The 18162-nt window shown below is 39.1% G+C and overlaps 2 protein-coding genes across 4 annotated transcripts; both read left to right on the top strand.

The window, feature by feature from the left end:
* Nucleotides 1-3930: 3930 nt before the first annotated feature.
* On the top strand, nt 3931-5847 carry LOC141821958 (protein OCTOPUS-like). The gene has a single exon (XM_074709355.1). It carries the CDS (start codon nt 3937-3939, stop codon nt 5845-5847), a length of 1911 nt encoding a protein of 636 aa, XP_074565456.1. The 5' UTR covers nt 3931-3936.
* Nucleotides 5848-9145: 3298 nt separating this feature from the next.
* On the top strand, nt 9146-17566 carry LOC141817230 (nuclear poly(A) polymerase 4-like). 3 transcript variants are annotated; one of them, XR_012600803.1, is made up of 14 exons: nt 9146-9706; nt 9825-9902; nt 11404-11511; nt 13097-13159; nt 13219-13380; nt 14629-14742; nt 14821-14883; nt 14979-15308; nt 15386-15550; nt 15643-16387; nt 16506-16786; nt 16891-16964; nt 17062-17173; nt 17350-17566. XR_012600803.1 is itself a non-coding variant. In XM_074704906.1 (13 exons), the coding sequence occupies exons 1-13, from the start codon at nt 9581-9583 to the stop codon at nt 17084-17086; spliced, it is 2334 nt and encodes a 777-aa protein (XP_074561007.1). In that variant the 5' UTR covers nt 9146-9580; the 3' UTR covers nt 17087-17566. The 3 variants fall into 3 exon arrangements, 2 of the variants coding, with proteins under 2 accessions (XP_074561007.1, XP_074561016.1); XM_074704906.1 differs by having other exon boundaries at nt 17062-17566; XM_074704915.1 differs by lacking the exons at nt 16891-16964; nt 17062-17173; nt 17350-17566 and having other exon boundaries at nt 16477-16589.
* Nucleotides 17567-18162: the final 596 nt, after the last annotated feature.

The following is an 18162-nucleotide window of genomic DNA, read 5'->3' as shown; positions in this document are numbered from 1 at the left end:
CTCTTTTCCATGACTTTAGCAGAAGGGTAAAAGGACCTCGCGTTGTGCGTTTGTGGTGAAACCTAAAACTGAACCTGAAGTTTTCTACCCTGTGTTTTTCTATCCTTTTGACAGCGAGAAGAAGGTAGTTTCGTGGATGGGAATGTGAGAATAATATTCGGTTCATGCACATTTTCAAATGGTGTCGAGTTTCAGCTGCACAAAATGGTAAAACATGTCCTCCGTTCTTTCTTTCTCATCGCCATCAAAAGCATGGATGTTTAGTCGCCTACTTTGTTTGCAGCAGAGTCGGGCCCGTGCAGCCAGCGAGCCAGTGATGATGATGATCTCCATGCAATCCAATCAAGCTGCTTTATCAGAGGCCGTAGAGCCCCTTCGTGAACTCCAAGAGAAGGAGCAGCAGCAGCAGCAGCAGCAGTAGACTCTCTCTCTCTCACTCCTCGGAATATTATTCCAAATCCCGAAGAACTCCAACACGACATCTACTCCTCTGCCCATCCCCAGGCTACCAATGCTTTGTTCCCTCTTCCTCTTCCATTAGCGACGAGTTAATTAATGAACCTGAGGAAAGAAAAATACTCTCCAAAGACAAACAGAAAGTACAGTCAAAATGGCGAAAAATAAGCACGTCATTTAGAAACAGAGGCAGAAGCTGCGTGGTGTAATGATGAGCCTACTCCATCTTCTTCTCATTTTGCTTCTGTAGGGAATATTTGCAAGCTCTTCTCCGTTACTACCGATGATTTTTTAAACCAAGGAGAACTCTTTTTGTTTCCTTCATAATAAATAAAGCACTTTAAAAACTTGTTTTAAATAAAAAAGAAAGAAAAAGGAAAGCCAAAGCGAAAGTTCCAACCACATGTAAAACAGAACAGAGCATCCGAGAATCTTCATCGGCTCATTTTTTTAAAATTATCCCACGACTTTGCCATATCACATCGTACTCCTTTCACGGGAACCGATGGAGTGAAAGCTCGTCCGCGATCATGCTGCATGATTACCATCTTCAGTGCTCTGGGAAAGTTTGAGGCGCCTCCTCGGAAGTCTTCCGATTCTCCAGACGACGACCCGGAAGGTTGGATCTGCATAATTCGACGCTGATAGCTGCTTTTCTGGTACGCCGAGGACGATGCTATCCTGACTCTTCTTACACTGCGCGCTCGCAGCTGCAGCAGCAGCTGCAGTGAAGCGGCTGCAGCATGCAGCGCAGAGAACGTCCCCAAATTAACGTAGACGCAGCGAGCAATATAATAATGTGTCGCGCACGCGCTTTACTTGCTGCGCTATTAACTCCCTTCATGTGAGCTCCGTGACGGTCGCCCCACTTCACTTGTACCTGACACACACACACACACACACGCTGCCACTTCGCTGCTCTGGTCCGGCCGATCTCGAACCGGTATCGGAGTCTATGCGACATGGGTGCCGACATCGAGGCCTCCGTAATTCCATTTGGTTCCACGCGATTGGTAGGGAACCCGTCCAATCACCTGCCTCCACGTCGATCGAATTGACCAAATATAGATATTCAGAAAAGGAATTGGAGGAAAATATAGATACTCGATCAACTTGGAATACAAAGAATGAAATAATTATTCACGTAATTGATTTTGCCAACGTTGCTAACTATTTCGGTTGAGATCGCCTTCCTGACGAGCAACCGACCATTTGACGGGGAAGTTGACGGTCAAGGGGGCATCTGGTATCCACGAACAGAGAAGGAAGATGCTGGAGGATCCTAAGATACTACTGAGATTTGCACAACACAAAAGAAGAAAGTGAGAACGAAGATCAGGGATGTCCTAGCTTAACCGTTCCGATGCTTAAGTCAGCTTTTTCATTAGAGAAGAAGTGAAAGTGAATCTGTGAGGAGGCCTGCTTATGTGTACCTATTTTCATGAGATAGTAGGGAGATATAAAGATGTGCTTAAGAGAATAATGAAAAATTGTCTTATCGCCATTGAATGTAGAATATCCCTAAGTATAAATTCTGTAGAGGAGATGTTCCATCTAAATAAGGAGAACATTTTATCATCGCCGTTATAGTAAAAAGTCGTATCATTTGTCTCGATACCGATACCATACTGCATCATCATGTCGCATAAAATGGGGAATAGGTTAACCACCATATCACATGATTGTCTGTCCTTCTGGCGGCAACCTGCCTAAATGGTTGGGAGAAATGATAAAAGCGGAATCGATCAAGCATTAAGTTGGGCACCGAGGGAGCCTGAGTCAGGGTTGACTGAGAGCCGAAACAAGAGATGGTTGAGAGAGGCTTTGAGGGAGTAGATTTGGAGTAGTCTGCAGTCGGAGCTTGGAATCAGGCATAGAGCATGGAGTCGTAGACTTGATTAAACCTTAATTATTGTAAGGTAGGACAAGAGTTGTAGGCATAATACTTTTATTCGAGCTTTAATTGGCTAAAATGATCAATTGGAAATATTGTTATAATTGGGTTCGAAGTTTATATTTTCTATTTAGTTAGATTGAACTATATTTAATAATAGATTGAATTAGTAGACTCTTCTTTAAGACTCGCATTGAAGAAAATTTTATATACTGGACTATTTTTTTTACTGAACTATATTTAACAATTAATTGAGAAATTTTATTTTAGCAATATGTAATTGAATATTAAGCCACAATTTATATGCTTTGGTTAACAAGCCATTTGACATTATCATTCACAAAAAACTTCTCTATTAATTCTTCATTTCACTTAATTGCCAAAAGAATAGCAACATTTCATTCTTGAAGTTGAAACTGATCTCTTGAATAACATTGTTTTACTTAAAGAAGTTTTTCCATCGTAATCAATTTAACTATGTCCTAATGAATAATATTATTTTCACATACTTTGCATAGTTTGATATTATATCCAATAAGATAATCTCCGTATAAAATATTAACATAGAATAATTTTGAAAGTTAATAAATACATTATTATTTGTATAATATACACTAATCACATTGCCTAATCGAACGTACGTAAGTACTCCTAATTTACTCATAAATAGAATTCGTTAGAATCCGTAAGGAGGAACATTTCAAGTGAACCTTTAACAAAATAAAGAAAATTTAAATATTTTTCGAGTTAATCGAAGAATAAATAAAAAAAGAGTTTTTTTTCATGGTTTGTTAATTCATTCATTTTACTCCCTCTTATTAATAAATTATATCAAAAGACCCTCGTCTCGCATGAGAACTGGGCCCACTTCCTCTCAGTTGTATTCTAGCCAGCAGCCATACCCTTTGTGCTTACGTCATATATTTTTATACAGACACCGGATGAAACCCGGCGGTTCGATTCGGTTCGACATTTGTCTTATTCACTAGTCTTCTCAAATTATTTTAAGAAATTTAAACATATTAAAATATAATAATAAAATTACATCGTCTTGCTTTTACATTTATACACGAAAAATAATAATAATTAAAGTTTAAAATATTAAGGATATTTTAGGTAATCTAGAATGCACCCGCATGCGGAATTTCTGAAACTATGTGTACCTCTGAGTAAATTCTGAATTTTAATGTGCTTTTTTTAAAAAAGAAAAATATAATAAATAAAGGCGAAATTGAAGGTAAGGAAATGCATGGAAAATGAGAAAGAAAAGGAAAGAGAGGGGATAAAGTGGGAGGAGGAAGCCTGATCGCTTTTACTTTTTTCTTCTCTTTTGTAATCCAATTTCTGTTGCTTTTGTGTCTGCTTTTACTGTCGTCTCCTTCATCAAGCCACCGAAGCCTTCTCTGCGACTCGCTTATGCTCTCCTGCGTCTGCCATTGCAACGGCTTGCTCCATTGGCGAGGAGGCGACTGGTGGCTGCTGTAGCGACAGTGTTGGGTCGGCTTTGGCCAACGCCGCAAGAAGGAAGCAGCCGAGAAGCCTCGGTTCGTTGAGTGTAGGGGCGGGGACGGGGACGCGAGGCTCCTATGACGGACGAGATCGAGAGGCAAGTGCTCCACCACCACCAGTTGCTGCAGCCACAGCGCCGCCTGCCGTCCTCCACCTGCGACCTCCACCCGGGTGAGACTGTCACCGGCTTCTGCGCTTCCTGTCTGCGCGAGCGCCTCTCCGGCCTGGAGGCCCCTGCCGCCTCCTCGGGTCGCAAATCCACCTCCGCTCTCCGATCCGTCTTCCAGAAGGTCTCCTCCGGCGCCGCGCCGGCCGCCGGGCCCTCCTTCCTTCGCCGCTCCAAGTCTTTCTCCTTCGCTCGTGGGGGAGGAGGTGATGGGTTATCGATCCAGCGGCCGCCCGCGGTTGCCTTTGAGCCGCAGCGGAGGTCCTGCGACGTCCGTGGCCGTAGCACATTGTGGTCGTTGTTTAACCAGGACGACCACCAACGGGTAGCCGAGAACACTTCTGCTGCTCCTTCCTCCGTCTCACACTCGGTCTCCGTCGTTGCTGTGGCCAGCCGTGTGATAGCTAGCGAGGTCGAGTGCCGTAACCTAGGGATTCCGGGTCCCTGCGTTGCCCCTCCTTTCTCTGAAACACGAGAAGAGGAAAATGAGAATGATGATGAGATTACGCCAGTCGATCCCGTGGTCCTGGTGGTCGAAAGCTCGGGGGAGATAAATGAGGAAAGAAAAGAGGAGGCGGAAATAGAAGAGAGAGCGACTGAGGTGAAGCCAATGAAGGACCATATAGATCTGGACTCCCAGCAGCAGCAGCAGCAGGCGAAGAAACCGCCTGCCAAGGATTTCAAGGAGATCGCCAGCAGCTTCTGGCTCGCTGCCTCCGTGTTCAGCAAAAAGCTCCAGAAGTGGCGCAGAAAGCAGAAGCTAAAGAAGCAAGGCGGCGATGGCGCAATGCGGGCGGAGAAGCCGCCCACTGCGTCCCGGAGGTTCCGGGACACGCAGTCGGAGGTCGCTGTGGATGCCTCCGGCCGGAGATCGTGCGACACCGACCCTCGATTCTCGCTGGATGCTGGCCGCATGTCCTTCGAGGACCCGAGGTTCTCCTGGGACGAGCCGAGGGCGTCCTGGGACGGTTACCTCATCGGAGGGCGATCAGTGTTCCCTCGTCTCCCTCCCATGCTCTCAGTCGTCGAGGACGCCCCCACTCAAGCTGTGCCGCGATCGGACTATCTGATCCCCGTCGAGGAGGACACAACCGTCCCCGGTGGCTCGTTGCAGACTCGGGACTACTACTTGGATTCGTCCAGCCGGCGACGGCATAGCCTGGACCGATCGGCCTCTATCCGGGAGCAGCCTGTCGAGCCTACTGAGTCCAAACCTGTCTCTAATGGGAAGGTATCCCCTGCTGGTGGCATGGATTTCTTCCAGTTTAACCCCACTACGTTGCTTGACCGGGATGTCAAAGAGTGGAGCTCAAATTCTCTGAGGGATGACTACCTGGGAAGCTTCGAATCAGCCTTCAAGGACCAAAGAGGTGCTTCTGCTAAGAAATCTCGGAGGTGGAGCAAAGCATGGAACATTTGGGGGCTCATTCAGCGAAGAAGTAGTAGCAGAGGAGAAGCCAATATAGTTGAGAGATCTTTGTCGGAGTCCTGGCCCGAGTTGAGGTCCAGTAGCTTCAATAATAGGATGCTGCGTAGCAACAGCAGCATAAGCTCTAGGCATTCTTTCAGTGGCAATTCTGGATGTGGGGGTATGAAGAAGAACAGTTCAAAATTTGGCAGCCATTATTACAAGAATAGAAGAGATGACTTTGTTTTGGAAAGGAACAGAAGTGCTAGGTACTCCCCCAACCGACTCGACAATGGCATGCTCAGGTTTTACTTGCCACCGATGCGAAATAGCCGGAGGAATGGAGTTTCTACTAACGGGGGGAGGCAAATACCTTCCCACTACATGACAAGGAGCATGCTTGGACTGCATTGAGCCTATTGTTGGCCTGTGTAAGGTTCTTTTCCGCTTAATTTTGTGCCATTTCTCTCCATATTTGTTTATCTGAAGCACCCTGTTATTAGAAAGTGTTTGATAGCTAGTTGGTGCAACGATCTAGAATACACTGTGAAATTTAAGGTTTGCAAAGGAGATGAAGTTGATGGCTAGCTGTTGAAGTTTAGAGTTACCCTGTCTACTATTCTGTCTGCTTAAATTTCAGTAAGAATTTGTGCTTGCCATATGGATATCTATCATGTACCTTTGTTAGTCCAGGACCACTTTTTTGTTGTATACTAATGGAGTTGCTAATATCCAACTCATTTGTACTTTTCTTCCTTGAAGAGCCAATTGAGCATGAGATCGCTATCTTTGGCAGAGTGCTTTGGACACTTCCAACCTCAATCATGCATTCCTTTTGTATTGTTAGTCAAACTCAGTTTGGAGTCATTAAACTCTGTCTACTTTGTGACTAACCATTTAACTAGTTTGAAGTGTGTCACAACATCAGTCCAAGCATTTGTTGGCTAATCCTTTGACCCTTTTTTTTGGGTCGTCCCCACTTGTTTTGCCTATAATTGTGAGACTCTTTTGTACTCAATAAAGCCTTTTGTTTGTGTTTATTGGGTGGCATGATTGTTATACTTGCGGACGCATGAGCTCTCTCCTTTATGCCTTAAAAGGAGATGTTGCACTTCATTGGCTCAAATATGCTTTAGATTTTCACTGTAGTATTCGTTCTGTCCTGTGCCCTTTATGCTGTCCTTTTACTTTACTCCAACTCCATGTAAACATTTATCCCTCTAAATGATGTAGTTTGCCTTGCTAATTTTCTTTGGATGCTCCTTCAAATGCTCCCACTGAAAAGATGAACAAAGCCAGTTGTCAAGAAGTAATTGAACACTTTAAAAAAGTTGAATTGAACAGTCATTCCTCTAGCTCTTATTCACAAAATTATAGAAGCAACTCTCTGCCATACCTTGCTGCCCCTTCTAACCAATGCTTTGGATTCTCCATTGTTAATGCCTGATCTCTGTTTTCTTTTTTCTTTTGCAGATGATCCTGCATCGAGGAGAATTTGCTGTCATCTTTATGTACTCTAATGAAGAAGTATAGCAAAATATCATAGTAATTTGATGCTCAAGGCCTGCAACTGATGCACATGTGGGGACTTGGGAGTGACAGAAGGCTGAGACACAGGTATGATGAACTAGGGAATGGAAAGGCACTCTCCACTGCTAGAATTATAATGCCACCTTTAATCCAACCCATAGTTTGCTAATTCCAGATTATTGATTATTGGGTAGTTCATCTTTTTTTTTTTCTTGTTTGACAATTTTATGAATGCAGAAGTGGAATGAGGGAACTGTTCTTGTCCAATCTGGTTGTCCTAGTCAGTTGTATTGCTTGTAACATCACCTGAGCTAGTGATACAAGGACTGCCGTTGAAAACAAATATCACTGTACTAACTTTGTAGGTCAATGAGTGGATCAATCGGTTTATGCTATGCAATCAATTCTGATTCAAAATAAGTATAAATTATAGATTTTATAGTTTAATTCTTGTGAGAGTTTAATTAAAAAATATTCAAAACATATGTAAAAAATGTATGCAATTGATGGTTACATTGTCAAAATTAGATATTTCCAAACAAAATTAGTTGTTCTTCATATGGAGCTCAAACGGGAATTCCCTTAAAAGATCATTGTAATTATTAAATAGAAATAGTTTTTAAATCAACCTTCAATAGTGTAGATAATTCCAATATTATAAAAGCCACTACTAAATCCATAAATGAATCTTTCACGTCATAAGTGTGAACGGATCATGCCTTTCACATGGAAAAGGTGTAAACCCTCAGCCTTTCCATGATCAAGACAATGATTATTTATAAAGAATATTTTAAAGATCAAACTCTAAATAATGTGTTAAATTTAATAAATTATAAATATAAAAATGGGTTTGTGATGAATTCATTAAGTTTTCCTTTCTGTAGTCATAATTAATTCTATGATATGGAAGAGTTATTATACTGTATGAAAATGTCATCTCAACGGTTTAGTGTATCATGATCATATTGTGTTTTTAGAAAATAAATTGAAAAAATACAGTTGATTATAAAATAAAAATATATTATCTAAATTTTATTGTTCAAATTTTTAATCACTTTTTTTAATTTTACTTTGTTTTAATAACTCAACTATGCTCATGAGACTATGGAAAAGCTGTTAGCATTTCTTATAATGAATACCACATAATTTAAGTTCTCTGCTCGAATTTAATATTAGCATTTGGAAACATTTCAAATATAGAAAATCTCTTTGGATTACATAGATGGAAACCAAATCTATCTCAATTTTTTTTTACGAAATTTAGAAACTAGGGAAGCTGCTTTGAAGAATTAATTAATTCCATTTTATTAGCTAATTTTTTACATAAAAAATGATACACGAAAATGTAACATAAAAATATAAGAATCAATTAATTCCATTTTATTGGCTAATTTTTTACGTCAACACTAATTAATTAAATATTGCATCCCTTATTTATTGCCTTATTAATTTCACGGCAGATCTAACGGTTGAGAAGATTGCGGGCAATTATTAAAATCTTAAAATTTTCTATTAATATGATAAAAATTATTTTAAAAAGTGGTTTATTGCGATTTAATCTTAAACGTTTATATAATTTCACCGTCACCAGGCGTATCTGGGCCGTCGATCAGGATAGATCCGACGGCGCCATACATTATTCGTGCCTTCGTTCCGCCACCAAGTCTACTGAAGAAAAGGATTGATTTTGGCGAGATATATTTTTGTGTTCCGTGTCTTCCTGAAACAGCGCCGCAACCAGCGCCTTCCTCGTTTCCCCCCTTTGCTTTCCGGCGATCGACCTCGACACCGCGTTGAATTGCCGGTACGGAACACCGTGTGGAGGTCGATCCCTGTCCCCGTCTCCTTGGACTTCCTTTAAGATCCGGTTTCATCTATCCTCGTGGGCCGCCGATCTGGTCTCGCTCCGTCTCGATTAGATGTGCCTCCGCTTCCGGACGAGAGGCCCCGACGCTTGCATTTGAGGTTTCACCGCCTCGCCGCTGCCGTACCGGGTCAGGGGAGTCGACGTGACTCAGTCAACTCTAGAGGTTGATCTGCCGTTTAGGTCTTCCTCTTTTCTTTCTTTGCTTCGGTCTCCAATTCGGTCTCATTGTTTATGTGGGCTAAGAAAGAACATTTCGTTTTTTCTAGTGTTTGTCGTCTGGAGTTTGTTTCTCTAGGGTAATTTCGTTTCATTCCGACTCATACTCTGTAGGTTCTGCTTCTATTTTCCAATAGAGGCTGATAAGGTTGATAGGTAGTTGCTATTAGTTTAGGATGTAAAAAAAACTGAACAAAAAGGGGTCTTTGGTCTCTTGTATGCTGGTTGGAAGCTCACTTCTGGGTGAATTGCGCTCGTAATTGATTGCTGGAACTCTTACTCTGTTGGATCAAGGCTTTAATCTATCTATTCTGATGATGTTTTTATTTGAACAGTCAGTTTGTTAGGTGTCTTTAGGGTTTTAGCTTTGTCCGTGTTGTGTTAGCTTCTGCTTCTCAGCGATCGCTCTAAAAGAGTGAACATTCTTTTTTCCCACTTTTTTTTTCTAGGCGCCGTTTCGGATTAGTTTCATCGCTGTCTGATAATTAGGGTTGCCCCAACGTTCGTCTAGTGAATATCTCTTTTATTTTGTTAATGGGTAGTTCTTTAGAAATGGGTAGTCCACCTCCAACTGTCCCAAGACAGTATGGTATAACAAAGCCAATCTCGACTGCTGGACCTACTGAGGCTGATCTCCAGAGAACTGTTGAACTTGAAAAGGTATGCTTGTTGTTTTTTGTTCCATTATCAGACTTCATTATTGATCTCCTCAGTCCTCCCATGTTGCATCTAGTTATCGATCCTAATTTGTCATATGTTTATTTTGGTCTACCAAAAGCTCTTGGTTGATGCTGGACTTTATGAGAGTAAGGAAGAATCTACCAAGAGGGAGGAAGTATTAGAAGAACTAGATAAGGTAGTTTTTTATTTGTTTTTTGAAAGATTATCCTATTTATCATGTGAATAAATATTTTCATCCTATTTCAGTGGAGAATTGCTTGTTTCATCTATTAGTCTCATGTATTTTCTGGATATGTGGAATGCAGTCTATATAAAATGAACCTAGAATTTGTCTGTTGTAGTAGTTAATTATTCACAAATATGAACTTGGTGATATAATTCTATTTGATAATGTTTTCACATTATTTTTGTCTCTTCTGAATAGCTTTCTTGACTTGGACTTGGTGTGCGGCTTATCTTCTTGCCTGCATAGGCCACTTTTGTTGTATCTAAATTCCAAGAAATGTTCAAATCTGGTTTCACGTGGTCAGCGCAGGTTTTCTGTCAGGTATGGTTAGAGATGACACACTATGGAGTTCAGTTCAGTAGCAACCTAAATCAGTCAAACTAGCAGCGAAATTGATCTAGTGCATTTGAATTGCTGAGAGTTCAATTGAGCTGACTGTTAATGCCTAAGAATTTTGCTGAACTGCTATTAAATCCTGAGGTTCTGAGGGTGATCTTTGCAAGGTTCTGATGCCAAACTGCTAGATTCCTGAAAGTTTCCTGCAAATGAACATCCTTCCTATCAGATGGTAAATAGATTGTGACACGTGCCAAATGGGTTGACTTTGAACAATGCCAAGGCAAGCTTGTGCTAAAACACAATGATTAGGTTATCAATTCACTGTAATGCATATTGGAATTATGGATACATAAGGTCAATCATAATTGCTTAGAAGGTGGTGAGTTTTTGGTCCTTTTTGTTTAGGTAATGGAAAGACACATCTACTGTTGTGGTTTAGAATCTTTGTTAGTATGGTTTATGCCATATGGTCACGGTTCCTTCTTCATTAGGAGGGAAACAACTAAGGAAGGAAATGAGGTAAAAATATTTGTAGTGAAAGGATAGGGAAATGATTCCTTAGTTTGTATTTCCTTGGGGGAAACTGTAGATAGTTTTCTTTCTCACTGTTCCCTTGGAGGTAGAGAAAGAGAGGGAGTAAATTTTTTTCTTTCTCTCTTTTAAAAGATAATTGTAAAAATTTGATATTGATAAATATTAATGATCAACAGAATTGATTTTTTTTAGTGTGCCTATGTGCTTTCTAGGGGTTGGATTTAGCTGACATTTGACTGATTAGATGTGAATAGAATTTTGTCTGCATGTTTTGTGCAAAATTGGGGAAAGATTTGCATAGCCCTTTTGTTCCCTTCATTTTCATCAAATGGAGGGAAAGGTCTGCTGAGGAATTCTTTTCACAGCCTGATCTTTCCTTGAGCGTTTCCACACAAGGAAACACAGTATAAATCCTATTGTTTGCTAATCTTGGTTCATACTTAATATTTTGTTTACTATTCATCAACAATTACAGTTAATATCTGGAATTTAAGCTTTATAGGGTTTCAGGTTCTTTTATTTGCCATTTCTTGATCTCATTTTCTGCATTGTACCTTTTTTTATTTGAAATTGTCAGATTGTCAAAAATTGGGTGAAACAACTAACACATCAAAGGGGCTATTCTGATCAAATGGTTGAAGAAGCAAATGCTGTCATTTTCACGTTTGGATCTTATAGATTGGGGGTATGATATCAACACTTTGCATTCTAGTTGTATGAAGCCTTAAGTTTGTAATTTTGCTAGGGTTTGTAATCGGAACTTAAGTTTTCTATGCTTGGCTTTTGTGTGCTGTGTATTTTAGATTAGAAAATGAACCATTTTGATCATTGTTCTTGATGAATGACTACAAGTTTAAAATGGGGCGCTTATTACTGCCTGCAAAATTCCTGGTTATTCAGTTCTTAAATAAAATTCACATCGCATCACAAATCTTCTGCTAGTTTAACTCTCATTCAATAGTTACATTGGTTAGGAGTCAATCTATCTTCCTGCATACTAGTTCAGCAGCATTGACACCCTTTATCACTTCATTGACAATATTGTACTTTTGTTGCTTTGTTCAAATACAAGGCTTCTATCACATTACTTTATGTTTGTCTTAGAGATATGTAATTTTTCTGGAAATTTCATGAAAGTTGATTTCTATAAATGTTCTTTTGTTAAAGTTAGTGTTTTTAAAGTGAGCCATAGTAAAATCATCAAGAAATGTATGCCAAATATCACTTGAGAAATTTGCTAAAATATAAGCCTGATTTGTCAAGTAACATACAGTATTCACATTCCAACACACACATTATACTTTGATTATGGAAGTGGATTCCTATGCAGTAGTTACCATTGATAAGCTATCTTTCTAACTGCCACATTTGGCTGTGCCAACTACATAAAATCTTGCCTTCTATGTGGAGCTCCTGTTACTGCACTCTATCTATAATCTTGCTTGCCAGTAAATAGAATTCTAATCTCTTGGTTGAAATTAGTTGTATATGTTCTGCCTTGTGTAGTTAGTCATGTTATTTCTCGGTGCATTCTTTTAACTGACACTATACACTTCACTTGTTTTTCACAGCTTTGACTTCTCAAAACTGAATTTTGCATTAAATGTTCTTTTAATATGCATAATTTATTTCTCCATATTTAAGGTACAGTTATAAAATGGATTTCAGGATTAAGGTCCTACCTAGGTACAACTAGTACCTAGGATCGAAGCATTGATCCTTTAACAGATATAATTTTTTAAAATTATTAGACACTTAAGTTAAAATGTATTATCATATAATTATTAATTTTATGAGATGGTATGACAATAACTTATATTTACTTTCAATGGTGGTTGAGTTTTTAGAACGCCTAGATGGATGGAAGTATATTCCATCACCTACTGAAGAAAGGTGATGGAACAAAAGATGAGATTGTAATTTCATAATTTCCCCATCGGATGCATGTTCTACTTAGCATTTGGAACATCGAGGAATGATCTAGGTCTGAATCATAACCTTAACAGCAATGGTTGCAATAACTGAGTATATTCCTGTATGTACTTTTTGATGGTTATATGGCTTCTTTGTGAACTAATCATATATTCATTTTCATTTGAGTATGCAAGCTTTTAAGGTTTTATCTAGTGTGCCCTTACAAATAGTCTCTCTCTCTCTCTCACACACACACACACACACACACACACGTATGTAATTTTTTGGTGTCTGATAATGTTACTCAAGTTTCATGTTAATTATTAGTAAGCTAACATTGCTTTCCCTGGTGGCAGGTTCATGGACCAGGGGCTGATGTTGACACTTTATGTGTTGGACCTTCCTATGTTAACCGAGAGGTTCAGTTTGTTTTTTATTGTATCGCTAAATTAATATACTTAATCCCTGCTTTTTGCAGGAGGATTTCTTTATTATTCTCCATGATATATTGGCTGAAATGGAGGAAGTCTCTGAACTACATCCAGTTCCTGACGCTCATGTTCCAGTTCTCAAATTTAAGTTTCGGGAAATACCCATTGATTTACTCTATGCTAGTATATCACAGTTAGTTGTTCCACAGGTATGCATGTTATTGTGAAAGTTGGGTATTTTAGGTGTCAACAGATTTTTTCCACACCCTTCAACACTTGCTTGTTTCATTGTTTATATGCTTTATTTTTTTATCTGTTTGCTCTATCCAGTTTGCCTACCCTCTGAGTTTTCCATAAATAACTAGGAACTGTCAATTAAAATATGGCATTTGTCTGATTGGTTTTATTACACCCCTGATGAGGAAGTTGTCTCTATGACTTGCGTTGTGCTGTACCTGCTTCATTGCTGATCCTTGGTTTAATTCCCTGGAATTTATTAGTATGTTTTTAGACCAGATATAACAATCGACTGAAATCCATCAAAAGCACCAGTGATCAGAGTGTAAATATCCTTTGATGTCTTTCCCTTCACACAAATTCCTCCCTTTCCTTATCTATAGCTGCCATAGTGTTTTGTTCACTACTCTACCTGTCTGACCACACATTTCTGCAAGTGATGTCTGACCACACATTGTGATCCACACATTCAAAATCATTCATATGCCCATATTTGTTCATCTTTGTGTGTCTTCATTTCGCAGACCCGATATCTAGTTGTATCAATAATTATTATGAATCACATGGAAATCTTTCCACATGTCATCTTTGATATCACAACACTGTTTGGGTGGGTTGTGTGATTATTTATCTAGATACTCTATGCCCTCTCACCTATTTTGGAGCCTCCTTTTATCTTCACTTCAGAGTATGCCTAAAAAGGATGATGTTGCAGTGCTCGTGCCAACAACATGCATTACCATGAAAATTTGGTCCCGATTCTTTTTTATATTATTTTTTCTATTTTTACGTTTCCATGCTTGAAGGTTATCTTAGATTATGTCAGGAGATCCTTTTTTTAATTATGCCTAATTTTAATAGCTTGTAACCTTTTACCGGCACTGATCCTAAGTTTCACAGCTTGTGACCTTTTACTAGCATGTAAAGTCTGCATATTAGTAGACACAAAGGATATAGATTGACATGAAGTTCATTCTTGTTTGGTTATTGTTAACTAAATTTAGTGTTTACTTAATGCGGTATTTCAAGATTAATAGTGAAATGAATAAAGTGACCAGCCAATCATGTGCTTAAGTAAATTCAAATGCTTGCTGTTCTTTGGTTTGTTATATTTTCTCTCCTCTAGTCTTATGATCACATAGACTTTAAACTCCTAAAATTTTTTACATTGTAATATTTTGGCTTATGCTTAACATGTCTACTGTAAACATTTTATGAAGGATCTTGATATTTCAAATGGGTCTGTGCTTTATAATGTTGATGAGGCAACTGTCAGAAGTCTTAATGGCTGCAGAGCAGCAGACCAAATCCTACGGCTGGTGCCAAATGCTGTGGTTAGTTTTGTATTACATTTTATGTGTTTAACAATTTATTATGCATTTCTATGGATACTAAAGTTATATTTTCCATAGAATTTTCGAACCACTCTCAGATGTTTAAAATTTTGGGCGAAGAGACGCGGTGTTTATTCCAATGTAAGACATAAGTTTATTTGTCCTGTAACTGAATCTCTTCAAATTTTTATGATTTAGTATCTCAACATCATGTGTGTTCTTCCTTTCATGTTCAGGTCACTGGATTTCTTGGGGGTGTTAACTGGGCACTGTTGGTTGCTCGGGTCTGCCAACTTTACCCTAATGCTGTGCCCAGTATGCTAATTTCACGATTTTTTAGAGTTTTTACACAGTGGCGTTGGCCAAATCCCGTAATGTTGTGTGCTATTGAAGAAAATGAGCTTGGCTTTCCAGTTTGGGATCCACGTAAGAACCCACGAGATCGGACTCACCACATGCCTATTATTACACCGGCATACCCATGCATGAACTCTAGCTACAATGTATCAACAAGCACATTGAGGGTCATGATGGAACAATTTCAAATGGGCAACAAGATCTGTGAGGTCTGTGTTTACTTCATAACTTTTAGTTATTATTTGGAACCAATATCTGTTGTATTTCCCTTTTGTCATCCTTGCAGGAAATTGAGCTGAATAAGGCTTGCTGGACTGCTCTGTTTGAACCTTACCGTTTCTTTGAGACATACAAAAATTATCTCCAGGTTGACATTGTTGCTGCTGATGCTGAGGATCTAAGACTGTGGAAGGGTTGGATAGAATCTCGTCTTAGGCAGTTGACGCTCAAGGTTTTGGCATTTAAAACTACTAATTTTACCATTTTTTTATTTCTTTTTATGTTTAGAATGCAACTACTTAAACATTTCTCATCTTCGAACAGATTGAGCGTGATACCTATGGTATGCTGCAGTGCCATCCATACCCAAATGAGTATGTTGATCCATCCAAACAGTGCCCACATTGTGCTTTCTTCATGGGATTGCAAAGGAAACAAGGGGTTAACATACAAGAAGGCCAACAGTTTGATATTCGCAGTACTGTTGATGAATTCAGGCATGAAGTGAATATGTATATGTTCTGGCAAGATGGGATGGAAGTATATGTTTCTCATGTACGAAGGAAACAAGTACCTTCTTATGTGTTCCCCCATGGTTATAAGAGGCCTTGTCCATCGAGGCCAATTTTCCAGCAGCATGTTGATAAAACTATGAATGAAGAGGAATGCCAAGGTGGATCCTCAGAGCATCGACGTAAGAGGAAAGTTGATGCTGATTGCTTAGGTGATAACCCAGATAAACGTGCTTCAATTAGCCCGGAAAAGGAAAAGTCTCTAAAATCGGACGGACAAAATCCTGTGAGCATAGAAGAGAATCAAAGTCAGAGTAGAATGGATGCCCAAGGTGAATACACTTGTAAGCAAATCGGTGATGATTCTGTACAACAACCTAACATGAAAAGTGAAACTAGTTGCTTGTGTGCTGGACCTAGTAAAGTGGCATCAATTAGCCCAAATCATGACCACACAATTGATGGAAGAGATCATGTAGTTAAAGTGAATCAGAATGACAATATGTTAGGTTACCATGACGATCCTGTTGGTCCAGGCAGGCAATTGCAGCAGTCAGGTATGTTTCTCAGTTAAAGATTACAAAAGGATGTCTGGTAGAACAAAATGTGCAGTTCTTAGTGATCCTGACAATATGGTAACCTGTAGCACTAACAGTTTCAAGGATTTGACGGCAGCCAGGAGCATAATGGATGGTGCTGTGGTAAGATCTTATGAGAACTACAGCAACAAGTTGGCAAATGGGACTTCATGCCTCGAATGTGAAGGAGCTTCCACTAGAAATGTGACATCTGATCTAGAGACTAAGAAACAGTTGGTTCTGCAGCAATCTGTTGGATGCAATAGCAAAATTGCAGCTGAGAGCCAAATATTGCAAGATGGGAGACAGTTTACAAGTGTAGGGTCGGACCAGATTGTGAATGAACCCGCACAAGATAGCATGGCAGATGAGTTGGAGGTATTGCTTTTTGGTTCTTGGCTTATTTCTTATTATATGATGAGCACAATTTCATTTTGTTGCTGAAATGTCCATCCTTTACTTTCTTTTTATGTTTTTCTAAGTCAAACATCACGGTGGGAGTGGCAATTAAATCACGTGGAGTGGCTGCTGATGCTCCTCAGAAGTCTGCATTAAGGCATGAATATCTTAACCCTAAATATTACTTGAGAAATGTTAACATCTGTTTTCTTTATACTGTCTTGCCTTGTATTGTTTTTCCACTTCTGTGGCAGGTTAAGTCTGACTACTACAGCTTAAAGTTTTGGGATGGGCAATCAATTCATGTGATGGATATTTCAACAGAAGCAGCATATCAAATTCTATTATATGAATCCGCAGTTCACGGTAAGCTTACTAGACTCTATGCAGTTTGTCTAAATGAGACACGCTTGTGTAGGAAGGCAGATCAACCGACAATGGTGGAATTAGTGAAGCAAGATTGCTAAAACCTGTGGCAAACATATTTATATGGTCATCAGACAATTTGAGCTTTGATACTCCTGGTGATGCAATTGTTTCAGATTGGGGCTGTGAAGGAAGGAAGGCCTTTTGTTTTTCTGTCTGTATTTGTTTTATTCCAAGAAAGGGTAAAAGTATCCAACTTCTAGATTTTGGACCAAGGATCTCCATCTAGGCTTTAGGTTAGGATAGGGTTCCCTTCCTTTAAGTAGAGCTACGTATTTGTTTCTATTGGTTAGATCCAAATTATTGTTTGCTAATGTTAAAGTTGGTTTTAAATGTCTATTAAACACAAACACTTGCACTTCGATGTTTCTAGTGTTTGCTAATATTTCAAATTAAATTCATTGTATTTTTGATCTAGTGTAATCTTGAGTGTGATAACTATTTCTTTAGAGATGGATAGGAATATTAAAATTGAGATATTAAATTGTATTACATTAAGTGTAACAGCGGTTCCTAAAAAAATAATAATAATCTATTGAAAAAGAACATAATTGAGTTGGTTACGATGGAGCAGATTTACAGAAGAGGATAAAGGTTTGAATTTCGACGAAGTTGAATAATATTTTTTTCTGTCGTGATCAATTGTAGTTTTTCGATTTATCTCTTCATAAATGATCATGAAGTTGATCATGTGGGTTAGGATTGAATTTTATTTTTTTATAATATAAACAGCTAAGTTTTTTTTTTCTAAAATAAATAAATAATAATCTATGAAAAAAACGTTCTAGCTCGTATCACAATTTGACTGCTGTATCAAGCCCAAGTCAACCCATTAAATTTTGAAGCCCAATAAAGTTCTTGGGCTCACCGTAGCCCATAAACTTGGTTTCAATTTCTGATGATGTTTGAGATTTTAAGGGATGGGAGTT

The sequence above is a fragment of the Curcuma longa genome, chromosome 2 (assembly GCF_044706935.1).
Source record: "Curcuma longa cultivar G26 ecotype Majalengka, Jawa Barat chromosome 2, ITB_CL_G26_1.1, whole genome shotgun sequence".
In the NCBI taxonomy this organism is placed as follows: Eukaryota; Viridiplantae; Streptophyta; class Magnoliopsida; order Zingiberales; family Zingiberaceae; genus Curcuma; species Curcuma longa.
This window is presented reverse-complemented; position numbering and strand designations above follow the sequence as displayed.